Source organism: Polypterus senegalus, chromosome 1 (genome assembly GCF_016835505.1).
Source record: "Polypterus senegalus isolate Bchr_013 chromosome 1, ASM1683550v1, whole genome shotgun sequence".
Classification (NCBI taxonomy): domain Eukaryota; kingdom Metazoa; phylum Chordata; class Cladistia; order Polypteriformes; family Polypteridae; genus Polypterus; species Polypterus senegalus.
Window position 1 is genome coordinate 157946659 of NC_053154.1, and position 24333 is coordinate 157970991.

General features: G+C 38.6%; 1 protein-coding gene across 4 annotated transcripts in view; it reads right to left on the reverse strand.

The window, feature by feature from the left end:
- nadkb (NAD kinase b) overlaps positions 1–24333 on the reverse strand; it is an 84147-nt gene that overhangs the window by 7894 nt on the left and 51920 nt on the right. For 3 of the 4 annotated variants that reach the window (XM_039761146.1, XM_039761127.1, XM_039761138.1), the window contains exons 4-7: positions 9837–9966; positions 5240–5348; positions 4775–4860; positions 3060–3162 (exon numbers count right to left, since the gene is read on the reverse strand). In XM_039761146.1, coding sequence (XP_039617080.1) covers positions 3060–3162; positions 4775–4860; positions 5240–5348; positions 9837–9966 — 428 coding nt within the window. Of the gene's footprint in view, positions 1–3059; positions 3163–4774; positions 4861–5239; positions 5349–9836; positions 9967–16826; positions 16958–24333 lie in introns of those variants that run through there. The other variant, XM_039761154.1, reaches the window with a different exon arrangement.

A 24333-nucleotide genomic window follows, 5' to 3' on the forward strand; every position in this document is an offset into this window, starting at 1 on the left:
CTTTGCGGGTTTTTAAATATAGTAGTAGTATTTCCTAGTCTAAGAACAACAAAACAAGTTCGGTGACTAAGTGCATTGTAACACGGGCTGTGATTGGTACATGGGAAGGAGACGACAAATCACAGCTTCCCGCTTTCTAATTGGGCCCGTGATTGGTGCTTTGACTGATGCCCAGATCCCACAGCATCTCCCCTGTCTTTCTGTCGCGGCCATTTCGCTTCAAGCTTTCTCGCCGAGTGGTTTACTTTACACTGTACTGTGTGTGATTTTTTTCTGGTTTCTTTGTGTTGAACTTCGCTTCAATTTTCACCCCCTGCAAAACTTCCCAAACGTGCTCCTTCTTCCAAGGCTGGTGCCGAGCCTAAACGCCATTCGATCGGTCCAGTTTTGCAACAAGGTTGACGACGTCATGACCGCCTACAAGCTGCTCTTCGACCGGAAAAAGAAGCAGCGGCAGCAACTGCTGATCACGATGTTTTTGCAGCCTCGCAAAAAAGAGCCAGTTCCTACTACTACTACACTACGGATACACCTTCGGAAACCGTGGAAGAGGTGCCCCAGGAAATGTTAGGTAGGTCCCTGTTATTAATAGAGTAAAGGGTGGGTTGTAAACAGTACAGGGAGGGTTTAAATACATCCAAATACACGTTAAATAAATAAATATGGTGTCCCTACTTCGCGGAAATTCATTTATTGCGGCCGGCCTTGGAATCTATCTCCCACGATAAACGAGGGATTACTGTAGTAATAATAAAATGCAACAAACATTTTGATTATTTTTACAGCAGTTGATTTATACTGCATTGACAGAGTAACTGCATACAGAAGGCTTTATATAACATGGTAAAGCAAATGCTTATCAGCAGAGTAGAGCAAGTAAACCCTTGGGGCCTCATGTATAAACGGTGCATACGCATAAGAATGTTGCGTATGCCTATTTCCACACTCGCATCGAGATGTGTAAAAACTAAACTTGCCGTAATACTATGCATATTTTCACGGCAGCCACAGACCATGCATATGCACTTTTCTCCTCAATTTTGCAAACAGGCGGTACCCAATGTCAAAGCAGTGCTACTGTTTCTGTTGTCGTTTCCCTTCCTTTTTCAGACTTGAATCCACGATGAGAGCCTTATCAAACACAATGAAATTAATTGCGTATCATTTACAAATTTAAGGCACTTAATTGTAATCAATCTGTAACAATAATGGTGCACAGACTGGCCAAACTACTCCAACTACCATGACTGTTTTAGCGTTGTTAGAAGACGTCACCAAATGAAAGAATTAGAAGAGAGCGCCTATTTAGAGATCATACTGATTTCTTGTCCTATGATGACGACTGGCTTCTAAGACGATTTCGATTTCCAAGAGCTTTCCTGTTGGAGAGGAGTGCTGAACTGGGGCCGACTTCACAAAGGCAGACTTTGAGGAATTGCACTCTACCTGTTCTTTTGCAACTTTTGTCCACTCTCAAGTTTTTAGTTTTTAGCCACAGGAGCTGTTCAGCATGAAGTTGCTGACTGATCGGGTATTTCTTGGTCATCACCGAGTCATGCCATGCCAGCTTTATGAGATGGTACTATCCGCTTGCCATCCAGATAGATAAGATTTCCTTACACTGTGCTTGAACAAGCAAACACCAAAGTGCAATACGCAGGTTTTTCAAATGTAATCGGAGCAGATAACTGTACGAACATTGCTATAAAGTTAATCTCGTAATGTTGTGGCAAGATGGCCTGGCTTATGATTTATTCATTCTGAGAAATAGTAGTGTTGGCATGGTTTTCTTTGCCTCCACTTCACTGAGCAGGACCCTCCATTTCATTTTCACTGAAATTCTTCTTTTTTACATGTGCCTTTGGCATTTGTCTTTTAACAAAGCACTGAACGTAAGGAGTTATTTACAGTATATTGATTTCCATAATCAATTGGCTGAATTTCTGGGACGAGCTGGGGTGGAGCTATAGGCGCATGCACATACATTAAAATTCACATTGATTGGGATTTATCAAGGTAAAGTGTACAGAACTTTACTTATGCACAGTTTTATGCATCTGAATTTTTTTGTACATACACAGATTTCTAGTTTTAGTGTGTGAATTCTATGCAAGGTGTTATACACGAAGCCCCTGGTGTGTTGCTGGCCCAGTGGTTCATCTCCTCTTTAGGCCTCAGTTCATTCAGTCTCACTGGGACTGTGCAAGCTTAATCCATGCAGTAGTCTAATCGGAGGTGCATCAAACATCAAATCAGTTCATTCCTAAAAAGATGTGTTCACACAAAAAAATCTCGTCATAAGCTGACACAATAAACAGATCCGATTGTATATCAAGGCACACTGCATAATGCTGGCATCCACAGGTATAGTGAGGTATTACATTGAGCCATGCTGCATTCACAACAACATGGAATTTAGAGGTGAGCCAAGTCCTGACATGTTGCCATCCAGAACAGCAAGGCATTGCCTAATGTGGTCAGCAGGCAGTGCAAGTTATGTTAGGGTATATCAATAAAGAGGATTGCTTGTGTGGAAATCTAATTTACTCTGAAACTTCCAAAATGAGGAGTTGCTTCAGTAGACCCAAACTGTGGGTTTAGTTGTTCAAGTTATCAGTAGAGTTGTTCAGTAGCTTATACTCTAAATTTAAAAATACCTTCTTTGGAAATATTTTAAAATAATGAAGACTCTTATAATTGGAAGGAATACAGCATTTTATAGGGGAAAGACTGAACTTTAAGTGAATTAGCAGTAGGTAGGCATATGATTTTGTTGCATTTTTATTTTTTGTTAGCCTTATTGCCAGGGGTTACCCACAGAACAAAATAAATGAGGACAGAGCACAGAAGATTAATTGTTTTGGCTTCCCAATAGAGTAATTAAATCATTTTAAAATAGCATTTGAAATATTACTCTGTTAGTCATTTCTTTTAATGTAAAAAGTGATATTACAATTAAGTGCTAATGAGAAATGCAAGATCAAAGTTGACTGTAAAAATGTAACCTTAATTAACATTTGCTTTCCCTCTCCTCTCCTCTCTCCCTTCTCCTTTCTTACCTTCAAAAACCTTGTTTATCTCAGTTTTGTAAGACTCAAATGTAAATGGTGTCAAAAACCCAAGAGAACCAAGATGGAAAGCCATGACTGGAGGCACACTGTCCTGGAGGTAACAGAAAATATAATAGCTGTTTAGTCTATTAAGCCAAAGAAAGAGAAAAAGACATATTACAAGTTAAGAGTGGATTCTTCCAAACATTTAGCTAGTCAACAGCTAAGTTGTCCTTATATGATAATACATATTTAAAAAAAAAAACAAAAAAAACAGAGTCTGAGCATGATGCCTAGATCGCCCACAGCTGGCTTCACTCCTTAAATTCAGACATTGATAGTCACCGAGATGGAACAGTGCAATGAGCACACATAACAGCAGAAGTTGGTGCAACCCAAAAACCCAAAGTGTTATATAGATAATAAAAAGCACAATGCAAAGCGTCCGAAACAAAGTGCAATGCAGTGTCTTGTTTAAACAAATAAATCATCCAATTAAAAACAAGTGCTTTCCCCCAGTGGGAGTAAAAATCAGTCAATAAATAATCCACTGGAATAAAACCACGACATTAAAACTAGGGCTCCTCTGTCTCTCCTCTAAGCTTTGGTGTCTCTCTAAGTCAGTGTTTCCAAAACTCGGTCCTGGGGACCCCCTGTGGCTGCAGGTTTTTGTTCCAACCAGATTCTTAATCAGTGACAACACCTGATAGCACTGAGCTCATTTAATTAGCTGGTATTTTTTTTCTTTTTATTCGACATTCAGAAAAGCATAGCAGCGTGATTTTCACATTTATGTGACATTTATAAATATTTCTGCTTTTGTTATAAATGCTTAACTCTCTTTTGTTGATTTCAGTATATGTTGCCCTTTCTCTGTTTTCCCCCTTCGTTGTATCTTAATAATGACAATTTCAGATGAGCAGATGAGACACGCTGGCAAACAACACAGTGAATATTCAAAGGCTGCAACTACTTTAGAGTCAGACCCACTAATTAGTAAATAATTAAACAATTAGAACACCTAGAAAAGTAGAATGAAAATCAAAATAAGGATTTTGTTAAAATGAAAAAAAAATACATTATTCCTATATAACTGGTACATTTTAAGATATATATTTTTTAGCAAAGTTAGTTTTCAAATTTCTATAATCCTCCCTAAACACAGAAATTGGGAAATATCAGTTCACTTAATTAGCCCAGGAGTTCAATTAGAAACAGAAGCTGGTTGGAACAAAAACCTGCAGCCACAGGGGGTCCCCAGGACCGAGTTTGGGAAACACTGCTCTAAGTCTTGTCAGCTTCTTGCTCACCCATCAAATATGGTCAGCTGAGAGCTGAGACATTGGAAAGTGCGGTCATCCTTTAAAAGCTCATTTGATAAGTTCAAAGTTTTTCTTAATGGGATTCTGTTAACTTTCACTTCCATTGTAAAAGGCAAAAGTGAACTAATTATTTTCAAAGATTTATAAAATATGCTTCATTTGAGGCAAATGAATACAAACCATTATTATGAAGACAAATGTTGATCTACATGAACCCATTTAAATGTTTTATGGCTGACAAAAGTCGATGAATAATATTTCAGATTGTGTTTGTATTATCTGCTCCAACTCCCATGCTGCTAACCTGGCAGATTGTTCCATGAGCTTTCAGAGATAATTTACAAACTAAATCAAATAACCATACGCAAGTTCCTCTTATGAGCATACTAGTATATTTATTACCTGAAATAAAGAGGATGCATACAACAGGGTTCCATCTCCACCAAGGCAAATGATCAGGTCAATACATTTAGAGATGTCATCATAACCTTTTAAAAGCAGAGAAATATGCAATGTGAAACATGACTTCTTCCTAGTAACATTTTTTTGGGGGAAGTGGAGGGGATGAACTGCATACCTTAAGGAATAACTGTACGAATTCAGAATAATCCCAAAGAAGATTCTGAGATCTTATTTTATACATTCATACAAATGCTAGCATCAGAATAGTTCCATAACGATATTAAAAATGGAATGTCTCCTCATGGCCTATGGAATTAAAATTTCAAAACTGATTTGAGACTGCCTTTAAGGATGTAAATTATTGTAAATATATAGTGAATTAAGTTACCATGTACTCTAGGTACATAATTTCAGCAGGGCAGAATGCTTTAGGTAGGTTTTTGCCTGGATACTCATAAGACTCACCTTCTTTGAAGGTACATAACTGGTTTCGTATTTTTCCAAACATCTCATCCTGTAAAAGTATGGCATCCTCCACTACTTTCCGTTCAACATACACCATAAGATGTTTCTCCTGTATAACAATAGTAAGATTAGTTTGGAAAATATGGGTTACTTAGCATATTGTCAACAAATATTATCCATATCTGCGAGGCTCTTTTAAACCCCATGTTTAAATCAAACTACTACTTATATCCTGAATTTTTTGTTTATTGTGTTTATTCTTCCTTTCTCATCTTCAAATAAAACTCAGTTGAAAGCTTTGCCTGCACTTCCCCTGTCTTTTGTGGCTACTTAATACATTATGTTTCTTTTACAATACTATTATCAAGTTCTTTGGGTAATGCTTTATGGTATTACATAAAACCAACTATCAGTCATTCAAATCAGTTTATCCAGAGTGGTGTCACCAGGCAGCTGGAGCCAATCCCAGCAAGCATCAGGTGAAAGGCAGGATCAATCCTTTGACAGAACACCAGCCCATCACATGACTAGACACACACACACAAAAATAATGAAGCATATAGGCAGGAGGAGTATAGCGAGTAAAAATAGTTCACTATGACAATGGGTACCATGCTATCTCACAAATGCACCAGACATCATATCTTTAAGACAGCCTGTTTAATAATTTTCTGTATCTAAGAATTATTTTTGTACCTGTTATTAATCGTATAGTGAGTAAGGGCAGGCAGCATTTGTCTGAGCTCTAGATCTTTGCTATCGGTGATATATCAACTCCCAGTGACACTTTCAATGACACAACCTTGCATGACTGAAATACAGTAGATGCTTAGTACTGCATACATTATGCTTGCTAAGAATTCAAGTGTGATTAAAATTATTATTATTTTTCGCTCAATCTATACCCAATGTTACACATCTCTATCTCCTTAGCATTTAGGCCCCTTCTTATTCATTTTCCACCTTTTACTGTTGTTCTTTCAGTGGCTCTGTACAAGATGGATACTACTGTACTTAGATAACCAGTCTTCTAAGTACTAGATTTAATTAGATTTAATATTTAAAGTGATCCCTCACTATAACGCGCCTTGACTTTCGCGGCTTCACTCCATCGCAGATTTTAAATGTAAGCAGATCTAAATATATATCACGGATTTTTCGCTGGTTCGCGAATTTCTGTGGACAATGGGTCTTTCAATTTATGGTACATGCTTCCTCAGTTTGTTTGTCCAGTTGATTTCATACAAGGGACGCTATTGGTGGATGGCTGAGAAGCTAACCAATCAGAGCACGTATTATGTATTAAATAAAACTCCTCAAGCGCAGTGCTTCGCACACTTCAAAGCTCTAACAGCCCGTATTGATTTTTTGTTCGCTTTTCTCTGCCTTTCACTTTCTCTGACATTCTCTGCTCCCGACGGAGGGGGTGTGAGCAGAGGGGCTGGTTGCACAGAGGCTGTTTGCTTAGAAGATATGGACACTCCTGTAAAAAATGCTGAAAGACTACCTTCGCATTGATCCCTTCATTGCGGCTGCTTTATCGCGGTGCTTCCCATACTTAAAAGCCCTATTGATTTTTGCTTGTTTACTTTTCTCACGCTCTCTCTCTCTGACATTCTCTGCTCCTGACGCGCGCACTCCTTTTGAAGAGGAAGATATGTTTGCATTTTTTTAATTGTGAGAAAGAACTGTCATCTCTGTCTTGTCATGGAGCACAGTTTAAACGTTTGACTAAAGGGTGTTATTTAATGTCTAGAGGGCTCTAATAATGTTAAAAAACGTATTGAGAAGGTCGTAAACAGGTTTTCTATGCTCTAACTGCGAAAATATTAGATTTATAAATAAAGAATCCTACTTCGTGGAAATTCATTTATCTGTCTGTAGCGGATTAACCGCTATAAACGAGGGTTTACTGTATAACTGTGCAGAGAATATTTATAAACAGTGCGGGAGAGTTTCTAAGGGCTTAAAATATATAAAAATAACCATACAAACATATGGTTTCTACTTCGCGGATTTTCACCTATCACGGGGGGTTCTGGAACGCAACCCCCACGATCGAGGAGGGATTACTGTAGTATGTACCATATTAACTTTTGCCAGTTCTTAAAGCATAAGTTATTTACATGAGCTGACACATAGTTGTCAATGTCAATTTATATAGCAAACAACATAACAACATAGGAATGCTGTGGCCAAAGTGCTTTACAATAAAAGAAAAAGAAAAAAAAACATACAATAAACATAACAGAAATAAAATATATGAACATAAATAAAATACATAATAAATAGAAGTAATGTTATATAATCACAATGAGGAAACCATCAGTATTACAGAAGGTCACGGAATGCAAGTTAATAGAAATGTGTCTTTAATCTCGTTTTGAACAGTTCAGTTGTAGACGACTCCTTTATATGATGGGGTAAAGAGCAAAAGCCCTGTCCCCCTTAGTTTTACACTTGGTATGAGGGACAACAAGAGACAACTGAGCAGAAGATCTAAGCACTCTGGATGGCTGGTGTAAAGCACACAATTCACATAAATATGCAGGAGCAAGCCCATGTAAAGATTTAAAAACTAGCAACAAGATTTTAAAATCAATTCAAAAACTAACAGGCAGACAGTGTAAAGAAGCTAAAATAGGAGAAACAGAGTCATACTTTCTTGCCCCAACCAGAAAGCGAGCGGCAGCATTCTGGACCAACTGTAACCTGTGTATCAGTGATTTGTTAATCCCAGAATACAGTGAGTTGCAGTAATCGAGATGAGAAAATATAAAAGCATGAGTAGCTTTCTCAAGATCCCTAGAAGATAAAAAAGGCTTGATCTTACCTAATAGACGAAGCTGGAAAAAGCAACTCTTGACTACAGGATTTACTTGTTTTTCAAAAGAGAGTTTACTGTCAAAGATAACACCTAGATTGCAGACTTGGTTTGCAAAAGACAGAGAAAGAGCCGAGAAGTCCAAGACCAATTTGGGCTTTAGCTGATGGACCCACTATAAGCACCTCCATTTTATTTTGATTCAGATCAAGAAAAGTATTAGCCATCCAGGATCTTAGTTTAAAAAGACAGTTGTGCAGCTGATTCATTGCAGAGTTGCAGACAGGAATATAAACCCAAGTATCATCGGCATAGCTGTGAAAAGAAATGTTACATTCCCTAAAAATAGCTTCAATAGGATGAAGGTATATAGAGAATAAGATAGGACCCAAAATGGATCCCTGAAGAACATGACATTTAAGAGGAGCAGTAGACGAAAAAGAGGAATTTAAAGTCACTGAAAAGTGTCTACCAGTTAGATATGACCTGAACCAGTTAAGAGCGGCCCCTTTAAGCCCAACAAGATGTTCAAGCCACAACAAAAAGCAGCGGACAGGTCAAGGAGGAGAAGGACTGCAGTGCCACCCGAGTCAGTAATAATAGAGATGTCATTGAATACTTTCAGGAGGACCGTCTCAACACCATGATAATGCCTAAAGCCAGATTGGTACCTCTCAAATAAATTATTGGAGATAAGGTGATCAACCAATTGATTATAAATTCTTTTTTCTAGAATTTTAGCCAGAAATGGCAGCTGGGAAATTGGGCAAAAATTGGCTAATACTCCAGGATCTAATTCTGCCTTTTTTAGACGGGGATGGACCGCAGCATGTTTAAAAAATGAGGGCACAACCCCCTCACTAATAGAACCATTGATAATGGCTAATAAGAAAGGCTTCCACTAAGAGGCGTGGTGGTACTATATCGAGGGGGCTGGGAGCTGGTTTAAGGGTGTCAATAGTTCTTTTTGACTGTGAAAGTGAGACTAGATCAAAGGATTCTAAGACAATGTCATGATTAACATAGTTGGATCCTTTTCTTTGGATTGTTGCGTCTTTTAATGTTCTTTCAGTAGTTTATATAGGATGGATACTACTTAGATTGCCAGTCTGCTGAGTATTAGATTTAATATTTATCTTATAAGATATAAACTCTTGCCAATTGATAAATCATAAGGTATTTATGTTAGCTGGCAGACATTTTGATTATTTGTTTTACATTTGTGCGTCATTGTGCTTGAAAGAGAAGGCAGGAGATTAATAAGGCATAACTGTCCATTGTTCAGAAGGCCAGCAACAGAGTTGTTTCAGAATTCAGCTACCTCTGTAAACATGATGCTGGCACCATGTACTTGCAAATACACATGGAAAATGTATCTATGCCTAAAACTGTTCCTGCTGTAGGATGTAACTGATTTCTATTTTTGACCCTGCTGTAGAAAATTATTGATGTCTTAGTGACAATGCTTTATTATATTTGCTAATCTGCATTTGAAGATAAAAAAAACACACTTTCTCCATCATAACTACGTCAACTGGCTATATTCCCACTAAAAGGCAAGCTGAACCCAAACTACAGATTCTTAGACTTAAAATTCCAAAGTTACACTTCAAAACAGTTTAAATATGGAAAGCACAATCTTACAGACTTTATGATTTCACACTGTTTCACAAATATGGAGGATAGACACAGGCTTTCCAACACTTCTCAGCAGACATGACTCCCAATGTCAATACATTTTGTAATCTTGTTTGTTTCTAAGTTTTCCTTTACCTCTATTAAAAATGTGCAAAGCTGTTTGAATGGTTCCAGCAGACTTTCATCTCGAACTTTTTTAATGACCAGGATATTCATAGGCGGCTTGGTCCAGGTGAGCCTTTGGCTTGCTGGATCTTGAATGTGCCTGCAAATGAATCACAATTTTCTAATTAGATCTCAGCTTAGCTTTTTGCCACCACTTAGGTGTAATACACTGGAGCTCCATGCACACGTCTGGATTTGGTTTGTGACAGGTTTTGTTTTGTTGTTTGCTTGTTTTTATTATAAAGGGCAATTAACAATAAACCAAACACTGGGCAAGCAAGAACAAAATTATAGCAGAGAACTGTTAAAGAAACAGATGGCCTGATGTTGACTCAGTGAAATTTTTTACCACTTCTCCATGCAAAATTCCTTCAGTTTCAAGGTGTTTGTAGGTTTTCTTGCATGTACTGCCCATTTCATATCCCCTCACAACTTTTCAATTAATTCAAATTAGGGCTTTGGAAATACCTAATCCATAACCCTCGACTTCTTCTTTTTCAGCCATTCCTTTGTAGATTTGCTAGTCTACCTTGGATCATTATCGTGTTAAAAAGTCCATTTCCAGTTCAACTTTGACAAAATATAAAAATTTCACTGTCACAAAAATGGAATTTTCTGGAAAGTACACAGAGCATTGAGTTACAGACAAATGAGACAAAGGTAAACCTCGATCAAAGTAATAAAAGGTTAAATATTAAAGAAAACTGTAACTTCACTGTGATAGGACGATACATGCAATTGCTTACTGAAGTGCTAGGATTTATTGCAAAGAAAGTGGAACAAATTCAGGAATGACCTGTTTGGCAGTTGGCCACTGATGGCCTAGAGTGCCTTGGAGGGCTACACAGACCTCCAGGTGCTAGCCAACAGTACCCAGACTGCTGTTAGGTACCAGGATGTAACCCTCAGTCCACTGTCAGACCTTACACTGGTACAGTGGGCCTTGTGTTCCTGCTTAGTGCAGAACAATGCCCGGCCTCATGTGGCCAGAGTGTGTAGGCAGTTCCTAGATGATGAAGGCTTTGATGCCACTGACTGACCCACACGTTTCCCAGACCTGAATCCAATTAAGAACCTCTGGGATGTTATGTATCAGTGCATCTGACATGCCACAGACTGTCTAGGACCTCACTGATGCAGACCCCCCAGGACACCATCTGCCATCTTATCAGGAGCATGCCCAGATGTTGCCAGGAGTACATACACGCACATGGGGGCCCATACACATTACTGAGTCACATTATGAGTTGCCATGATAAAATTCACGCAAGTTGGATCAGTCTGTGATATACCATTATTTTTTTTTTTTTTAGATTTTTGGTGTGATGTTGAATCAAGTTTTCAATAGGTGATGATTTTGGTTTCCATTGACCACCGTTACATCATTTTATTCTTAACGAGTTACATAGCATTACTTAGTAAAGATTTCGTTCATTGAGATCCGAGGTGGGACTTGATTGTTCCCTTACACCAGAGGTCTAATGATAACAAAAAACAACAAAAAAAACTCTTTATGAGGAAATGATTTGTTTAGTTTAAAGAACCAGAAAAAGTAGATATTTACACAGGACTCTGAGTCAAATTATAGTAGCTTAAAATTGACATAATTTATTTTCAGCATCACGCTGCATAATATTCTGTTCAGCATTGGACAGTTATGTTGACTAAGCTGTGCCTCTAGAATGTCTGCACACATGACAGAAAGGCTCCAATAGTTATTCCATGTTTTATGGTTATGTAGCTGGTTGATGTTTAAACATTGGGAATGGGGCTAATCCTACTTGCTATTAGGGTTCCTTTCTTTTGACCACTTACTTTGCACACTCTCTTACTTTCTCTCTCTTTCATTCTGTCCTCGAAGCAGCAGCATAGCAGGTTTGAAGTGAGCTATACAGTAACTTGTGTCATGTGACCCATTCTACCTCTTTCTGCTTGTGATGAAGAGAATAAAGTAAAAAGAAATTTGAACAGGGATCTGAAAAAACTAGGCAAGGCCAATTAACAAAAGGCAAAGTGCAGTTCTTAGTTTATACGCATGTGCGCTCACTTCCATTTAAACTAAATGCCAAGAAGTGTGCATCCCCAGGTGAGGGTTACACTTACAAATATTTATCACTAGCTGTGCTACCCAGCTTTCACTCATTGTGAAATTTCCAAAGACAGTGGGCCTCGGTTATAGTGCTGTTGGTTAATAAAGTTGTAACTCTGTAATATCCAATTACTTCTTATTACTATTTATTATTATTACTGTTTTGTATGCAGTATTTTGTGTTTTTATTATTAGGTCACTGGAGCTCCTTACTCTTGAATATGCTGCACGCTATTTCACAGGACTAAAGCATTCCTGTCATTGACCAATTTTTGCTTTTCCTAGTGACTGGCCTTGACTTTTGTTGATGGTCACTGCAAAACACAATTATAGAGGACATACTGTATAACAACACTCTAGGTCTATGTAAATTGTCTGAAATAATATCTGAAAAATAGTTTATCCTAACAGATTTTACAGCTTTCCGATAATTAGACATATTGACCTTTAAAATACCAAAAGACACCTGAAGCTTGTCTTTTTTCCACTTTTCCACATCTACATGTCTGCCTCAGGATATTAGTGGCATCATTTAACCATGGCTCAGGTTTAGGTTTTAAGCACTTGACTTTAAATGAATTAAGAGTCTAAAATGTTAGAACAACTATCATTAAACAAAGACAAGATAAACATTGCTTACTGTGCTCCCTGTATGGTGTCCATGAATCCAAAAAAACTTCTAAAACTTCTTTTAGTTTCTCAATGCATACTATACACCCCAGTCTCGTAGTCTCACTAAAGTCTTTTTTTGCTCTCTGCATGACTGCAAATTCATTGTTGCTTCCATGCCTCTGTTATAAAATTGGCCAGTGCAGGAATATGTATTGTATTTTAAGTTCTCACTGTGGTTGTCATCAGAGTAAGAACAATGAGGAAGATCTACAAGGAAGGTTTCCACAAATGTTTTACTTAGACCTGTTAGAAATCACTTTATTATACTACTTGACTTGATTCAATTGTGCATATCTTACAGGATCAACATGCAGTTTAACCAGGAAGCTATACTATACATCACTTTCTCTATAAAAGGCATTAGGCATTGTGTTCTCATGTTCTCAGCTGTGTGTGCATGACAGCAGACAACCAATGAATGCTCATTTGGAAGTACAAAATGTATATTGCAGCGACAAGGAATAAGGAACACGTGTTTTGAGCTTCACAAACAGAAGAGAAGATAGTCTGTCTGATGTATTGCGATTTATGTACCATGACAGAATGGAAACGAGGGGAAAAAAGGGACAGATTTTGTGGCTGAATTCGCAACACATGTTAATCTTTAGAATAGCTCCATCAGGTAGCACTCCGTCACAAAAAGGTTGGCACACATTCAATAACATGACATCAATTTTAGCAATTTCATGACAGCAATTTTAATTTGACAAGATCTGGCGACAAGAACAGCAACTGCAGTCTGCAAGTCTGACATGCACCACAACTAAAAGCCGTGTAGTATGACATTGACTAATAACAGTTTATGTTCAAACTGCTATCTGAAACTGTAACTTTGTTATCTATTTCTGGAAGTTACAAATAGCAAACAAAGGTTGTTTACATAAATATAGATTAGTGGAAGGGTAGCTGGGGTTTCCAGGGTTTTCTATATTAAAAGGGACACAAAAAAGGAGAAAAGCTGAGCAGGGGCCAAAAATATTCTAAACATTCATGCTGTCAATGAGAAAGTCTCTCTCTACATCAATATGGTAAGCCAATCACCACCAACAGGCAGTAAGACTTACAAATGTGATGGGTCCTTCAGACACAATTTAACTGATAGCATGAGAGAGAAGAGAGAGATCTGGTAGACAGGAACAAAGAGATCTGCAGCCTCATGTATAAACGGTGCGTACACACAGAAATGTTGTGTATGAACGTTTCCGCGTTCAAATCGCGATGTATAAAACCTAAACTTGGCGTAAAGCCACGCACATTTCCACGGTACCTCATACCCTGTCGTACGCAAGTTCTCTGCTCGGTTTTGCAGACTGGCAGTACCCAGTGTCAAAGCAGTTCTACTATTCCAGTGTGGTTTTCCTTTCTTTTTTAGATCCACATCCCTGACACAGCTTTATAAATACACTGAAATTAACCGCATATTGTTTATTAGTTTAATGCATCTGATTGTAATTAACCTGTAACAATACAATGGTCCACAGAATGGTCAAACTATTCTAAATACCATAGCTGCTTTAGCGTTGTTACTCTCATTGCACCTTCCTCTTCTTCTTCTTCCAGCTCCTCCCGTTAGGGGTTGCTACAGCGGATCATCTTTTTCCATATTACTTTCACTGCACCACTCGGAGCAGCTGATCAGAAAGAGATTGGCATGCAGCATCAAGCACATACTCCCTCAGCCATGCTTCCTATTTGAACTGCTTCTCACACGGCAAACACTTCAAAACCTTTCCAGTATGGACCTCGCGGTTCAGAAACAGTTTCATCCCAAGAGCTCTAAACACACTCCATTAGTCCATCAACTGCTCCTTGTAGAACTGTTTCTACTTATAAGTACAATTGTCTCACTGTAAACTTGCGATAGTTATAATATTGCACAACTGAGCCACTTTATAAAGCGTGTATTTACATATGATGACATTATCATTTTTAAGATGAAATGCAGCAAAATATGTTTATTATACAGATAAAACTAACTTCATTTAAATAATCTATACTGTGAATAATTAAAGGACACGGTGTCGCTATGCTAGCAAGGATCTGGCGCTCCGTTCACGGATTGTTCTTGCCTCGCACTGTATGCTTCACTGGGACTGGCGTGAAGGACAGAATAATTAAACATGTACTACAAAGATATTTCAATGTTCCTTAAAAGTTTTAAAGATTCTGCGTTTTAAGCTTACAGATGGCTTAACATCTATTACAGAGCTGATTGTGTGGCGATCGGTTACTTGGAGAAAGAAAAGGAAGGACAGGAATTGGAGGTTAGTATGTTTGAAAGAGACAGTACTGCTACAATAAATTATTTCATCGAAGGTCACGCACAATCACTGCGCCACCATGTTCCCATGTTTAATAACATGCTTTAACTCCGATCATCATTGTATACATCTCAGTATTTTAGTTATTCAGAGAGCTGTAATATCACGAATGTAATGGATTCTGTGTCCTGTCGGAGGAAGAGAAAGAACGGAAGGACGTAGTGATTCACACACATAGAAGATGAAATACAAAACAATGCATTTAACATGCTACTTTAGTTATGATTGGATTTGAGAAACTAGTAAATTAAACGATTTTAAGATGAAGTTTATGATGTTCTACTTTAATAACAAAATTAACTACGTGATTAAAGTGGAAATTTTGCGATTAAAGTTGACATTTCATGCTTTTTTCCCCACTGTGTGCCTATTTTTTTTTTTCTGTACCCTAATGAACTTTCATATGACACTCAGACGGTGGGCTACGACTCATCTTTTCACAGTGACTTTGATATGTGACAACTTTTTATTTCGGGCACTGTGCAACTTTGTGTACCTGAGCTTTCGAGTTTCTCCGACACGCTAGATCACTCGATCAGCTTCCTTTTGTTGACTATACCACTGTTTAAACCAACATGTAGTACATTTTTCTTTGCCTCCACTTGGCATTCGCTAAACTTCTATTTTCCCCCATGCTTTTCCCATTGCCTTTTCACAGAAGGCTGAACTTAAGGGCTATTTATATTGATTTGCATATTCAAAGAGGCGTAATTCTGGGAGGAGTTGGGGTGGGGCTGAAAAACCAAGGACAGGGTGGAGAAAAGCTGCCTTGGGGGAAGTGGCCGATTTAAGGCTACTGTATCATCATAGCAAATGCTTTTGCTTTAGACGCTGATCACAAACATAAGGTTATTTGCAGCATATATTGTGGAAGGACAACCCCTGGACACAGACAGACACCGAATGTCCAAAACACACACGATTATTACAAACACCACCACCACAATGCCTTAATCAGCCAACTCAGTCCTTTCTTCTCCTCGAATCCTTCTGCCGCCTGTACTCCTCTCCCCACAATCTCCGTCTTCCTCCTCCTGACTCCAGCTTGTCTACTAGAATGAGGTGGCCCCATTTATGCAGTACCTGGATGTGCTCCAGGTGCTCTGTGACGATCATTCGGCAGCACTTCCTGGTGTGGTGGAAATGCCGAATGAGCACCAGGAAGCACTCCGGGTGTCCCTGGAATTCATTCAGGCAGCACCTCAAAGTGTGGCGGAAGTGCTGCCATCCATGGTTCCATAATCATCCGGTCGCCCCCTGGTGGTGGCCATGGGCCCCAACTGGGATGAGCTTCCCAGCTTCGTTCCTGTGGCCTCCATGCAGACCAGGGTGGCTGCCCTCTCATGGTCTAGGGGAGGTATTGTCCCTCTCGTGGACCTTCCAGGTATCCCGGCTGGGTAGGGTCCCCAGCCGTCTGCCACAATATATAGTATTACATAGGACTTTCACCTAGACAAGATTGTCAGTCATAGTGCCCCCAACTAGACAGACAGGGCTTCAGCCACTAATTAGCATCCTTAACTTTAGTGCTGTTTAATCTCCGCTATGCACAGATTATCTATTAAGCCTGTGTGTTTGCATTACTACTTAACAGACCCGAGGACTGTCAGCCATAGTGTGTCCACTAGATAGCAGTGGCTTCAGTCAGTAAGGCACACTCTTACCCATATAGTGTCACTTCACCCAAGAGTACAGTACACACCGACTGTATTGAAAATGCCCTTTCTTACCTCTACTGACCTGAAATTAATGAGTTCTTAATTCCAAGAAGAGAAACTACAGGCACAAGCAGTAAAAGCAAACTGTTCCGTTCAATATAATCAAAGTCTACTATCCTAAGCAGTAGCAAAGATAAAGTTACTAAATAAAGCATACAACCTGGACTCTTGTAACTGCAGTAGTTTTAAGATGGTCTTCATTCTTTGTCCAAGCGACATATTTTTTAGTTACAGAGAGCCTCTCCAGGCAGACTCGCAGCAGCTTACTTCATTCTCTGATGGAAAAGGAAACGACTCTCTCTCTAGCTTATTGTTTGTAGGTTATATCACCTATCTATTAGCCCTGCCGATCCCGCTTGTGCTGAGTCATGCCTACTTGTTATCCTTACTTTAAAGACCAACACCCAGTAAATAATATATAGATACACCATTCTAATAACTGACCCTTTAAGCGGAAACAAACAAACAATTGTTAAAACTTAACCAAATCAAACAAGTATGCTAAAACAAATTCCCATTGTTAAACTTTAACCAAGATAAGGAACTCTAGTAAAGCCAGTTCGGCATACAACAATGTCTACGTAATGCCTCACAGAAATGCTTCTGGCCAGACAGGAGGACTCAAGCAAGGGGTTTAAAGCTGCCTTGTGTCAAAGGCATAATGAGAACTGGGACAAAGGAAAAGTCAAGTTTATGAGGTCAGGGCATGAAAGAGGCCGAGCTTGACTGTACTTAATAAGGAGGGTGAGCAAGAAGGTAAATCACACCGACCCCAAGAACTTGACACCTGTGTAGTGTTCTTGGTTTGTTATATATACTTTATACTGTTGTTATGCTGTACATTTTAAATTTCTCATATACTGTAACTTAAATGCCATTGCAATGAGAGCACGCCTCTTATCACAAAAAATATGTTCTTCTTTCAGTTTTATTAGGCACAGAAATATATAATCTATGGCTTTTAACGAGTGCAGACAGAGATACCCTTCCACCTAACAGATTAAAATTCAGAAATCAGTGATAATTTCATAATTTTTTTAGACTCTGCTCAGTTGTAAAGAATGATGCAGTAAAATGCAAACAGTACATTGCTTAATAGAGGATTAATTGTTCAAAGAAAAAAATCCTCCTGTGCTATGTATCCCCTATTTCAAAAATTCAATTTTTTTTTGCTTTATAGCGGTACACTGATTGAGGGATTTTAGTTTAGTGTGTTCTTTCATGTGAAATAAAAAAAAAATATATGTAACATACTTCAAAGAGCAGAGAATTCTGTCAATGTAGTCAGTGGTAGGAAATGAGGTCAGGTCAGGGAGCATGCACTGATACAGTGCACGACAAAACACCTTGTGATCCTGGTTTGCAACACCCCAGGCAGACACACGGTCCAGTCCCTCCCTTCGGAAATGACCATTTATCTGCTGCAGCCAGGCGTTACATGGGCGTCTCCTTGGCCTGGTCCAGCCACTCAGGTCCTCAAAAATGGGAATTGTGCGACCCGGATCACCCATGGGGAATTGCGCTACATGGCCATAGTGCCTAACTGACACTCCCTCACAATGCAGGTAATTTTCCTCATTTGGGAATCAATGAGCAACCGCTCATTCAACACAAAGTCAAACCAGCAGTAGCCAAGGATCTTCCGAAGAGACACATTACCAAAGGAGTCCAGTCTTCATCTCAGGTCACTGGATAGTGTCCATGTCTCGCAACCATATAACAAGACAGGACGCACCAGAACTCTAAAGACTTGGACCTTCGCCCTTTTGCAGAGATATTGAGAGTGCCACACACTTCCACACTTTCTAGTCGCCTCATGACCCTCCGTGCTCACCAATCGGTCTACTGAAGAGTCTCTGGAAACATGAATGTCACTGCCAAGGTAAGTAAATTGCTCAATGAGGTCGACATTCCCTCCGCAGACAGACACTCCGCTGATGGCTGTGAACAATAGGTCATTAAAGGCCTGTATATTGGTTTTTATCCAGGACACTCTCAAGCCCAGACACTCAAACTCCTCGCTTAGTCTCTTGAGAGCCCCGATCAGAGCCTCCATTTACTCTGTGAAGATCACAGCATCATCGGCAATGTCAAGATCAGTGAATATTTCTTTACCAACAGATGCCCCAGAGCCACTGGATCGCATGGCCCTGCCCAACACCCTGTCCATACAAGCATTAAACAGAGTAGGAGCAAGAACACACCCCTGTTGAACCCCAGAATCAACTGGGGAAAAATACAGAGGTTCTCCCGCCACTCTGTACAGCATTCACAGTATACATGCCAGCCATGATATCCTCTAACTTCAGGGGGATCCTGCAAAATCTCAGGATGTTCCACAGGGCAGCTCGATCAACTGAGTCAAACACTTTACAAAAATTGACAAAGGATATAAAGAAACTCGGATGATATTTACGTTTGCACTCAGTAAGAACCCTCAGTGACAGCATGCGGTCAATGGTAGACTTCTTACACATAAAACCAAACTGCTCCAGTCACTGGACGGTGGTGAGCAAGTGATCACAGATCTTATTGAGGTACTGAACCCAAAATCTCTCTCTCTCCCTCCACCAATCTTGCCCCATAATTAAATTAAATTTAATGATGGTTAAGTTCAACAATACCTTCTTATAGGTATTCAGCATGGATGTATTAGCTATGATATGCTACCTGAGACCTAATGACTCAGGGAAGTATAGATATGTAGGGTACATTACATGAATTTGCCAATTTGGTCCACACTCTACTCAGTGTTCTCCCTTTCAAGCCAAGGTAGAAACCAATATGCACCTTTAAGAACTCCATACACCTTAAGCACCTGCATTTCTTAAGTTAATAATACAATCTTATAGATCATAATACAAGAGATGTGATTGAAACGCTTTTGAACACCAAACCAGAGGCAGATAACTCTGTCCTGCTGGAGACTTTCAACCCTGTTGAAGATGTTAATGAAGAAATTCACCTTTGTCACCAAAGCTACCGTTTGTCGCCTCTCATCACTTAAGCAGCAGCCAAGCTTATTAAGAAGATGAGTTGTTTTTCCAATGCTCCCTAAGGCAACACACATTAGAGTATTCAAGCAAAACCATCAAATCTTCAAAACCGTACAAGAAAGTCTCAAAAAGTAAATAAAGAAATTGCCTTCCAGAGAACATTAAATATACAAACAGGTCATTTAAAAGGCTAAACTCTGTCATTAAAATACAGTATAAAGGTTTGGTGAGAAATGGCAACTGAACTGTGCTTAGCGGATGTATATATTGAAACAAATCATTCCCTTATTGTCCACAAGAACCATCACATTACTATTCTGCTAGTGCTGCATTGCCATCAGAAAGACTCCTATAAGAATGGCACCCTTATTCAGGATGTAGTTCAGTTAGCTGGAATACAGATAACAGGAAGCAAAAAAAAAAAATCAAGTTTCATACACAAATCTTTGACTTGCCAAAAAGTACATAATACAATACAAAACATCTTACCTACCAGGTAATCAACTTGCCTTAAATTCCCATTTTTAAAACCATGCAAAAAGAAAGTTTCAATAAGCTGTATAGCACCCAGACTTTGGAATGACTTCCCTAAATTAATTAGATCATCTGGTTCCATTCATTCTTTAAGAAAACAACCTAAAAATCATCTGTTCTGGAAAGCTTTTAACGTAGCCTAAGCATTCTGCCCCTTCTTTCAGTTCACCTCTCTGTCCAAATACTATTTGTTCAGGCTTTTCTACCACCACTGAATTTAGTATTTTACTCAGGGTTGTCTTTTATTCTGTTTAAAGCTTTCTTTATCCTAGATTTATCCATTTTAATGTTCTGTGCAGAAAATATTTGTATCCAATATTACATATACACTGCTGTTTAAGTAAGCACCTTGAATACGGGAAAGGCATTATATAAATAAAATGTATTACTATTATTATTACAATATTATATGCTAAAAATGACATGCTTTTAGATATTACTGCACACAAATTTCAAATTGGGGAAAGCAGTAAAAGGGATGAAACTTTGTTTGAAAACAGAACGATGTGGATTGAAAATGTTAAATCTCTGAGTTAGGTAACTAATGTTACATCAAACCTGCTACAGACCGAGTTGGAAGAGGCAGGCAAAGGCATTGATCAGCCAGGAACTGAAGCTGCAGCATCTCCTCTGGTCAACAGCGAATGTGGGAGCAAAACTGTGACAAAAGCAGGCGATGAGAATTCACCAGTCTCAGGCAAGATATGAGAACTGAGTATGGCCTCTTTATCCCAATTACTAGCAACCCGACTTGTGAGTCAACAGCCTCACCTCCAACAAGATACACAACACTGCCTTGTGAGTGTGGAGAAGATGGAAACAAACTGGATTACCACACTCAGGGTGAAAATAAATTATGCAAAGGAGGATATAAAGAAGGATATACACAACAGAATAGACAATCTTCTTCAAAATATAAAAGACCAGGAGGTAAGTTTAAAAAATAACTGATGGAAAAAAAAGGTCTAGCAAGAACTGATGAAAAAAATAGAGGAAAATATGAGCAAAACTGAGAATAAAATCAGAGTACTTGCTCACCTGGAAGAAGTTAAGTAAACATTTACGACTCAAATTGAACAAGCTGAAAAACTGACATCCACCATCTAATCTGAATGCAAAGTGCTTGATGACAAATTAGCTGTGTTTGAAGATAGATATAGAAGAAACACTGCGGTGGGCTGGCGCCCTGCCCGGGGTTGGTTTCCTGCCTTGCACCCTGTGTTGGCTGGGATTGGCTCCAGCAGACCCCCGTGACCCTGTAGTTAGGATATAACGGGTTGGATAATGGATGGATGGATATAGAAGAAACAACACCAGAATCAAAGGACTTCCTGAAAACCTTGAAAGTCCAAACCCAGTGAAATTCATATCTGAACTGTTTTCAGCAGCTCATCGCACACGTGGATCAAATGTGTCAAAATCTAGAAGTCTTATTATCCAATTCCACTAACTACAAGTTAAAGTAAACAACAGCTGCCAAATGAGCTGCATTCCACAGAATTAAACAGCTCTGACACAAAGCTGAAATCAGATATGGCCTCTTGTGTCCAGCCAAACTGAAAATGATTGTTGATGGCCAATTCTACATCTTTGGATCTCCTGACATATTAGAAAAAGATCAAAAAAGTCTGATCCCAACATCACTTAAAACATGAACATAAGTCATATTGTGTCCTGGTAATGCAAAGAAGATTCTGGTTGCAACTTGGTCTACATGTAACATTTCCCTTAATTATACATTCAGTTTCCTCTTTGGACACATTTTTCAGTGACTACATTGAAATTTATTCTGTTAAATATACATATATTTTGGTAACCATTAAGTAACTAGTAATTTAAAATCTGCTTAACATATACAATCTGGGTAACTTAAGCACATCCAGACACCATGCCATTACATCAAATGGCATTGGATACATAAACAAATAAAAAAAATGAATACATTTTCTTTGTGCCATAATCACACATAAATTACTTTAAGTAAAACTAAAGTGAAAGGTACAATGAGGCCAACAACATTTGACTTAAGTTGGCTTCCTTTAAAAGCAAAAATGGTAGTTTTTTTCTTAACAAAAAGAAGCATTTTTGCCTTTTCACCGGAAAGTCTGTTTCTCTTTTCATTTACTATATTTGACACAGTGGAAAAAAGTCATTCACTGTCTATGCTACTTGATCGCTGCCTTGGCCAAGGAGAGGAAATGGGCAGCATTCTTTTTTCAATACTGATGGGCACATTTATTTCTGGAGATAGGGGGCATGCCAGAAAGAGTTATTCTGAAATAAACAAACAAGTTTACAAACATAACAAAAATAATAAATTATTAGGATGACCAGATTTGTGGTTAAAAAAAACACCCTGTACCAACAAAATTAATAAAAACCTGTGATGTTGAAGGCTTCATAAATTAGGGTCCAATAAAGGGCATTCGATATAAATTGTGATGCAGATGTGCTTTTAAAAGCTGCAGCACAAGCTGTTTCACAATAAAATTCACACAAATGTGCCTTGAAATATTGAGAGAATGATATTTTTCATGGTGACCGTTTTAAAGTAAAGTTTACATTAAAACTGGAGTAGATCTTGTTTTAAAATCTTTTACAGTTTAAACACAGGAGACTTGAAACTTGAAGCTGCATTAAATTACATTCCTTTACTGTTTTTCCACAGCAATTAGACTGTCCGAAATGGAAAGACCCACAAACTGTACCGCTGCAGCAACAGCTTTGTAGGCAATCTGGCAAAGAAAGTTGTAAAAACTGGATGCCTTTAACATGTTCCTTTTCATCTCAGTTAATGTTTGCAGAGCAGTTTGCCCCGTGCTTCTAAGTAATGCTCTGTCCTAACAGGAGTTACTGGCAAATGCACAATATACTGATGGAATATTTAGAATTTAAAGTGTATGATTTGTGAATTACAAATAAACAAAAGAACTGAGATCAGTAACAGGTTTTTTTTTTTTTAATCCAGGACATCTGGTCTACATAAATAATGATTACTTTACTTTGGCAGCAGTTGAATGTGGTTTTGCAGCCACATACAAATTTTCTTCAAGAATTTCTTCATACATCTACAATAACGAAGCAGAAACATCTCTCTGTGCGCAAATACTTTTTTGTTGTGGTTCGCTGTTACCTTTTGCATCTCCATCACCAGCGGACATCTTCACCAGTTGTTTTTCAAGTGCTTCTTGCACTTGTTTTTTGATATCTTGGTTAAGAATATCGACCTTTGTACCATGGACCAAGGACAGTAGACAGATAATATAGTGGCTCTGAGAATACGACACTAAAAAACATATGGGAAATCTGTCTTAACACACGCCACACTTGCTAAGTAGCAATTCAAGCACTTTTGCGATTTGATGGAAAAACACCTGCAATTGTAGATGAATGCTCGCTTCGGTCTTTAGTAAGTTGCTTGATTGGTTCAAGTAGAGTAAACGTGTTTTCCCACAAGTCCCTGCTGGTGTGCCAAGAGAAAGGCAGGAAATTCATATTCAGCACCTTGTACAAAAAGAGTTGTGTTTCTGATCAACCGGACTTTTCAGTATATAAATAACTGCTGTTGCCAATAGTCGGGATGTATAGCTGAAGCATTGTTGTTGGGGTACTTAGTTGTTTGTATTTCTCTCAGCTGCAAAATTGTGAGGCGTGAGTCCTTAAAATGAGCGAGTATTCGTGTCCCAATGGCAACAGAGTTGGAGATGCTTCTCTGACTCAATAAGCCCTCATTTACGCTAGCATGCATATTTTTTTGCAGCTTATGGTCTGCCTCACCACACTGAACAATAAAAAAATATATTTATTTAGTGAACTGATAAGACTGGCAAGTGTGAATTATATCTGTCAGCAGTACGGATTAAAATTTACAAATGTAACCGTTTCTGATGTTGTTATTTTTAATGAATGTCGGCCAATAAAAATGCAGTTCCCAATATATTGTATATCTCTAGAAGATATCTCAATTTTAATCCTTACCAAACCACTGCTGGGGTTTTGTTCTGTTTTGGATGTGTATTTCAGAGGACTGGGACTCTGAAGTGTGGCCTAGCCTCACATGGGGAGGCAAACTGGGAGAGAGAATGAGAGCAAGTTACTTCTTATTTATCTTTTTCACCCCCACAGCTGTAAGTGCCA